This window comes from Pinus tabuliformis, chromosome Q (assembly GCF_031772625.1).
Source record: "Pinus tabuliformis cultivar Carrire ecotype Pingquan chromosome Q, CPIR1, whole genome shotgun sequence".
Classification (NCBI taxonomy): Eukaryota; Viridiplantae; Streptophyta; class Pinopsida; order Pinales; family Pinaceae; genus Pinus; species Pinus tabuliformis.
The window spans coordinates 208,967,871-208,976,151 of NC_142296.1; the positions used below are offsets into that span (position 1 = coordinate 208,967,871).

At 35.9% G+C, this 8,281-nt stretch overlaps 1 protein-coding gene across 1 annotated transcript; it reads left to right on the top strand.

Annotated features, from left to right (window-relative positions):
- Nucleotides 1-4,064: 4,064 nt before the first annotated feature.
- Nucleotides 4,065-5,015, top strand: LOC149218946 (uncharacterized). The gene has a single exon (XM_089386668.1). It carries the CDS (start codon nt 4,065-4,067, stop codon nt 5,013-5,015), a length of 951 nt encoding a protein of 316 aa, XP_089242794.1.
- The last annotated feature ends 3,266 nt before the right edge of the window (nt 5,016-8,281 follow it).

The following is an 8,281-nucleotide window of genomic DNA, read 5'->3' on the forward strand; positions in this document are numbered from 1 at the left end:
TATAGGGTGGATTTCATACAGGCGTGCAAGGTTACACAAGACTATAATAGAGTTTTGTTGATGCATTTATGTAGTGGGCTTTTTTTTAGGGTCTATATTTTGAAAATAGCTCTGATACCATATGTGAGGACCTAACCTAGGTCTTCTAAATAAACCAAAATTATCATATAATTGAATTGCAATATGCAGAAAATATAGCATGTTGATAACTAATTCTACATTTACTTGATAAAAACATACAAGTAAAATTTAATCAACAACATATTAAACATGTAAGAAATTTTATTTGCAACAATTTACATCAATAAAACAATAAATGGAAGAATACATGTTTTAGTGGCTTGGTTGGGATGTTCCTATTGGCTACCTGACTGAATTTACCTCAATATATGTGTGTGTGTGGACCTAACGTAGGTTTTCTAACTAAACCAAATTTATCATATAATTGAATTACAATAAGCAGAAAATATAGCATGTTTATAACTTTACATTTACTTGATAAAAACATACAAGTAAAATTTAATTGACAACATATTAAACATGTAAGAAATTTCATTTGCAAAAATTTACATAAATAAAAAATAAATGGAAGAATACCTATTCTAGTGGCTTGGTTGGGATACTCTTGACTCTGTTGGGATGCTCCTATTGGCTACTCGATTGAATTTACCTCCCATTCAAGTAGGAATTATTTCTTAGCTAGGGAACCTCCACAGGTTCCCTATCCCTCTGAGCCCAAGTCCAACCACTTGTAGTGTGTCTAAGTTAAAACCAACACTCTCAAATAGATCCAAGTTTGAGTTCTCTGGTTTTTCTCTCCATTCTCTCCCTTCTCTTTCTCCACATTCCTCCTTAAAATAAAATACTCTAATGCTAAAACAAAGACCAATGATCTCCCCCTCTTCTCTCATCCTCCTTCCCTTTTATGTCTCTTCCTCCCATCCACCTCAACCACCTATCATTAATGTCATGGCTACCCCCTAATCCTTTTAGTTTAATATTCTTAACTTTCCTTATCATATCTTATCCAAAAATAGATTTGATAAGACACATTGGGAATATAAATATGGATATTTAACTTAGGAATAAATTGGAGAAAACCATATCTTATCCAAAATTAGATTTGAGAATACACATTAGGAATATAAATATGAATATTTAATTTAGAAATAAATTGGAAAAGACCATATCTTATCCAAAAGTAGATTTGAGAAGACATCTTGGATTAAAATAATAACAAATAATAAAAGTCATATTATTAAAATAAAATTACAGATTCATAAGTGTAGGTTTATACCAATATTACTTAATAATTGTAAGTCAATATCTGCAGGTTAATTAAACACTAATCATAATTAGTTTGACAGGATCAAGTAGCGCATTACAAAGGGGAAATTTAGAGGATCCAAAAGCACCCATTCACGCTACAGTATTAGTTTCAGACACCTCGACTTACGTGTGAAATGCTTTTAATCATTGAATTTTTGTTTTTCTTTACAAATGGTTATGTACAAAGCCACTTAGGCCAGTTTTTCAATCCTAGTTTATTTAATTTTGGATTTGTTAGAATTAAGTTATCCATCTCCTCCTTTAGGAGAGTATATTTTTGGATATGGCCAAGTCTCCCCAAAGAGATGTTGACCTGATTATTTGTAACTCACTTTGTAAATTTCAGTTTCATGGGGTAATACAATTCACCCTACAAAAAGAAAATTCTTTAAATCACATATATCTAGTGCCTTATCACCAAATTCTTTCATTCTCTTCATAGTCCCTATTCCAACCACATTTTAGCAGCATATAGTTTCACAATCTATAAAATATGTTACACACACATATACATGCCACACATGCACAACACATGGAGAGATACATGTCTCGAATATCACTATGTGTAGTGTCATTGGTTCAATTTGTTACATCTAATATAAGTATATCTACAAAGAAATAAAATAATTTAATGTGTAAAGGTAAGTTATATTGTTGATTACTTTAGCTAGGAAATTTTAAGGATGAAAATTTATCTTAAAGTGTAGAAGCATCAGCTAATCTTAGTTGTCCCTAATGTGTAAATTTAATTTTTTTTGTTATACTTTTCGTAAAAAATTCAAATTTCTAATGATTTTATATAGTCTTTACAAAATATTGATGATTTTTAAGATAAAAATAATTGTATACCATAAAATTTGCGTGAATCATTTTAAAAAAGATGGAAAATGACGAATCATTTTTGTGGAAAAAGTATGGAAATTATCTAACCTACAAATATTAGCCCCTAAAATTTTCCTTGTACTTTAGAGAATATCAATACATTTTTAACTCCAAGGGTTAACTCAATTGGTTGAGTTTTGTTGCTAAAGCACCTTGCCATTGGAAGGTCACAGGGTCAATTCTCCTCGATACCCTCGAGATTAGGTTTTGTTAGTTTGACAAACAAAATATAATCCCTTTCGATCAATATATATATTTTTTTCCGGGGAAAATAGAGTTCGTAATTTTATTCATAAAATGAAGAAAATTACATGTTGTAGATGCTAGTAGCATATGCAAAAAGCCGTCCATGAGGAGGACAGATACAAATAAAAAGAAAATATTTTACAAATAGCCGCAATCCTAATCTTTGCGGCCCTTTTTCTTCTCCACTCTATATATATATATATATATATATCGCGCTAATCAACTTAAAAATGAAAAACAATTATAAATAACTCACCAACCTAATTAACTTATCATTCATTTACCCATAAGATTTGTGTAACATTTCAATGTAATAATATATTAGGCTACATCCTAAATGCAATAACATGCTAGTATCCTGGGAAGAAGACAATTGGAACTAATTTTTCTGTTTAACACTTTGTAATTATGAATGAATTGCAACCCATGGAATTGGGAAATAGAAGAGAAAACTCTAATTTTCATTTTATTAAACAATAATTGTAATTGATTTTCCTCTTGCTAAAGAATAAAATAACTTCTCTGAAAATCCATGAACATGTATGATTTCAATTTGTTTTAACCTAATTTCATTTATATCTGATTTTTATTTAAATTTATATTTATACAAAATTTAATTGATTGGAAGTGCACACTCATATGCCGCTTTATGAGTTATTATATTTAAAGATGGTTTAAAGATAACAACCAATTGATAATATTGATAGATGCAAATGGGTTTGGTACCATTTTGAAGCATTTCTATAGATTGTTAGGTGTAAACACATTTTTTAGGAAATTATTGCTTGCACTCATGTGAGTTATTATATTTAAAGATGGTTTAAAGATAACAACCAATTGATAATATTGATAGATGCAAATGGGTTTGGTACCATTTTGAAGCATTAGCTCTAAAAGCATAGATTGTTAGGTGTAAGACACATTTTTTAGGAAATTATTGCTATGGTGTGGATCACTTATTCATATACAAAACATTGTGGAATTGTTTATTACTATTAATATTCAAGGCGGTGAATGATATAGCCTAAACAAGAGCAATACACAACCAAAAGTGCACCTCATGTTGCTTAGCGTTGCAAATAAAAGTAATCAAAGGACATCGTTATTTAATTTAGTTAAGTTTGATATATAAACTTGTTACATCTTGTTGGTAAGAGTTACAAAATTGTTCTTTACAGGGGTTTAGCATTAGCTTGAATATGGTATGTATAATTTTTTTAGTCCAAAAGATTTTAAAAGAAAATGCTTATAAAAAAGGCTCAAAGTGTATCTCATCTTGATTAGACAATAAATAAGACATTACATATGGGGAAATTAAAGGACATTATTATTAAATTTATTGAATTTGATATATAAACATGTTTCATCTTACTGGTAAGAGTGTTACAAAATTGTTGAAAATTTTAAATTTTAAGTAGGGAGAGCATTGAAGACGAACGCCTAGGGTTAGGGTTTTGGAACGGTTTGCCTCTGGCGGACCTGCACCTGGTCAAGGTGCAGGGGGAACCTGAACCCACTTGCACAAGATCAGATCAAGCAACGCCAGGTCGATTGGAGGAAGAAATCCCGAAAATCGACAGGACTGACAAAAGAAATGACAAAGCCGGATGGGGGGGGGAGAGATCCCCTCCTATAAAAATGTAGCAGCAGGAGAAACAAGCTGGAACAGATCGAGCGGCGGCACAGGGAGACGTAGCAAGGACACACCGGTCATGGGGGCAATATGGCAAGCAAGGACGGGGAACAAATGCCTGCCGAGAGCAACAAAAAAACCCAGGTTTGTTATTCCAAACAATAAACTTGAGGAGTACAGAGGATATATGAAAGATCACGCTCTAATCTGTAAGTTTGTAGGCACATGGCCATCTGAGAAAGACCTGGCTAAATGGATACAACAGAGATGGAAGCCCAAGGGGCATATCGACCTAAAACTAGGGGCAAAAGGTTTCTTTACAGTCATTTTTGCTAACCTGGAGGATAAGGAGAGGATCTTTGAGGAGGGACCCTACTTCTTCAATAATGCAGGCCTTTTTATGAGACAATGGGAAGAATGCTATAATCTAGATAAGGAGAAAATGTTAGTAGCACCAATATGGGTTAGACTGTTTGGGCTTCCAATAGAGTTCTGGGATCCAAAGATTCTAGAGGGGATCAGGAATTCAATCGAGACTTTTGTCAAGGTGGCAAAAACTACCAAAAGAGGTAGATATACATCATACGCTAGGATCTATGTCTACATGAATATCACAAAACCGCTTCCGGACTACATTGAAGTGGAATACCATGATGAGGTATGGCAACAACCAGTTGATTATGAACATATTCCATTTCGATGTAGACGATGCCATGAATACGGCCATCTGTACAAATCATGTCCGATGATTGCCAATGGAACACCAACAGATTTTGGAAAAAAGGAGAATATTGAAAAGGAGGAAGGGAAAAGAGGAGGAGACAATGAAGGGTTTACAGAAGTGTCGCGGCGAAGAAAATCCCAAAGAGAACAAACTAAACAGAACCCACCCTCTCCAGAATGCACTCAGAAAAGTCAGAACTAGTTTGAGATATTACAAGAAGAGGAAATGGAAGCGGAAGGTGAGGATGGCGAAGATGAAACAGTAGAGCATATAAAGGAAGACAAAGGAAAAAATAAAGTGCCAACAAATATGGAAATAGAAAAGGAAGGGGAGAAAACAGAAAGACCTCAAGATTAGAACCAAATGGAGATAGACCCACAACAGGACAAAGGAAGCGAAGAAGAACAAGTCATGAAGAGACTTCTGCAAGAATGGAGGCATTTGGATGAAAGATTCATACCAGAAGACTAGAAACAATTATATAAAGACATGTTTCAAAGATACAAGGAGAAACGAGGGACAGTAATAATAAATCAGCCAGAACAGCTAGGGGCGCAAGGAGGACAAAGCACAGATGTGGGTACTATAGGGAAAGGAGGAAGGAAAAGAGGAAGAAGACCTATGAGTGAGACCATCCAAATGGTTGGAGAAATGCTGGTAAACTCAGGAAGAGTGGTGCCCTTGTCGGAGGTATTCCAACAACCCCTTAAATTGTTAAAATGATCATTACAACCTGGAATATTAGAGGGCTGAATAGTAAGGGGAAACAAAGATATCTGAAAGAGAGACTTAAAAAAGATAAGCCCAATATAATGCTAGTTCAAGAAACAAAAATCAGAGAACAAAAATTAAAAGATATTATGAGCAATTTCAAGCCGCATTATGAGATAATAGGTCAGGATGCTATAGGTAGCGTGGGAGGCGTGGCAATCCTCTGGAACCCAGAGGAGATTCAATTTGAAGATTGGGTTAGCATACCTCGAATCCTTTCAAGAAGATTCAGGAATATAGGATCTCAGGAATGGGTTCTTCTATCAAGTGTATATGGTCCTCACATACCGGGAGAACGCAGGATCTTCCTTCAGAATCTGGAAATTATATGATCCATGTTTCCAGCCTCTCCATGGATTGTTGGAGGAGATTTCAATATGATCACATCTCTAAAGGAGAAAAGGGGAGGCCTTAGAAGAACAGACTCAGATATGGAAGCTTTCAAAGATATGATAGCAGAACAAAGGCTGGTAGACATTCAAACGACAAATGGGATCTACACATGGAACAACAGAAGAGGAGGTATACACCAAATTGCCTCTAGACTAGATAGATTTTTATTATCAGAGTAGATCATAAATCGGGACATATTCATTGAAGCAATGATTCTACCGGGAATGGGGTCGGACCACTGGCCGATTAAAATAGAACTTGACATCAAAGCCAGCCCCAAGAAAAGGCCCTTCAGGTTTGAAGCCTTCTGGCTAAGGGATCAGAAGTTTATGACGAAAGTAGAGGAATGGTGGAAACAAAGTCAACAAAGGGGAAGAAGCAGGATGCAGACCTTCCAACTAAAATTGAAGGAACTGAAAGAAAAAATTAAAAAATGGAACAAAGAGGAATTTAGAAACATCCTCAAGGACCAATAGCTTCTAGATCAGAAGATGAAGAAAGTCCAACAAGAAATTATAATAGCAGGCAGAAGCGAGGATCTAGCTAGAGAAGAGGGGATTCTGATAGGCCAAATGGAAGAAAGAAGGAAACAGGAAGAGATTTTGTGGAGACAAAAATCTAGAGTGAATTGGCTACGAGAAGGGGAAAGGAATACAAAGTTCTTCCATCAGGCAATGATCCAACGAAGACAGAGAAATCGAATTTTCTCCATAAAGAATGAAGAAGGACTTCGAGTAACTCAGCATGAGGAAATGGAACAGATTCTGGTAAATCACTTCAAAGATCTCCTCACGGAATCTAATGTAGATCGAAGAGAAGCTACTGAGAGAATATGCAATGAGATTCCAAGCATGATTACCAGGGATCAAAATCTAGCTCTCATGAGGGTAGCAACTCTGGAAGAGGTAGAAGAGATTGTGAAAGGGATGAAGAAGAATAAAGCCCCTGGACCAGATGGTTTTACAGTTGAATTCTATCAGGCTGGATGGAAATTTTTGGGCCAAGATATTTTGGATGTGGTGGAAGAATCTCAAAGAAATCAGAAGGTATGTACAGGCTTAAACTCAACTCTCCTATCTCTTATTCCCAAAACTGCTAAGTCTGAAGATCCTTAGGGTTTTATACCCATTGCCCTCTGCAACGTTATTTATAAAATTGTTGCTACTCTAATGGCTAAAAGACTTAAGCCTATTCTTTCTAGTATTATTTCCTCGGAACAAACAGGTTTTGTGGAAGGTTGCCAAATTCTGGATGGTCTAGTAGCCTCCCAAGAAGTAGTGCATTCTCTAAAAACAAAAAAAGAAGCGGGTATGATGATAAAAATGGACCTCTCCAAGGCTTATGATCGTTTGAATTGGGAATATTTGAAATCGGTTTTAAGGGCCTTTGGTTTTTGTAATAGATGGATTGAATGGGTTTCCCCCATGATCTCTACCCCAAATTTCTCCATTCTTTTGAATGGAGTGCCTTCTAAAACTTTTAAGGCCTCCAGAGGACTTCATCAGGGGGATCCCCTATCCCCCTTCCTGTTCATCATTGCGGCGGAGGGTTTAGGAAGATACATCAAAAAAGAATTGAGGGAAAGGAAAATTAAAGGAATCCAGATATGGGGGAGTAACATACCAATCACACACCAACAATTTGTGGACGATATCATGTTGTTTTGCGTAGTGTCTCTCAGAGAAGCAAGAAGAATAAAAGGGATCTTAGACCTCTTTATGGAAGCTTCTGGTACGCAAATTAATAAGGAGAAGTCTTGTACATATTTCTTTAACACAACAGGAAATATCAGAAATTATTTAACAAGATTATTGGGTTTCCGCTCAGGAGAGCTACCCACAAAATATCTAGGTACTCTGCTAGCCCTGAATCTGCTAAGGATGACGAATTGGCAACAAACCATTGAGAAAATTGCAAACAAATTAGCCAACTGGTCCTTCAGAACCCTGAATATAGCAGGCCGAGTAGTATTGGTCAAGGCAGTCCTACAATCGATTCCGATCTACCAACTCTTGGCAATGGCCGCCCCTAAAGGTGCGTGTGCCAAAATGGTGGAGATTTTCAAAAAATTCATCTGGGGAGGACCGAAGCAACAAAGAAAGTGGGCACTGATATCCTGGAAGGGCCTGGTGAAAAGTAAAGCTGATGGAGGATTAGGCCTAAGAGATCCTTACTTCTTGAACCAAGTAATGGGGGCTAAGCTTTGGTGGAGGTGGATGAAGGGAGGGGATGACCTATGGAAAAGAATATGGACAAAAAAATATAACATGCCAACAAGTCCAGAGGAAATCTTAAGACTAAGG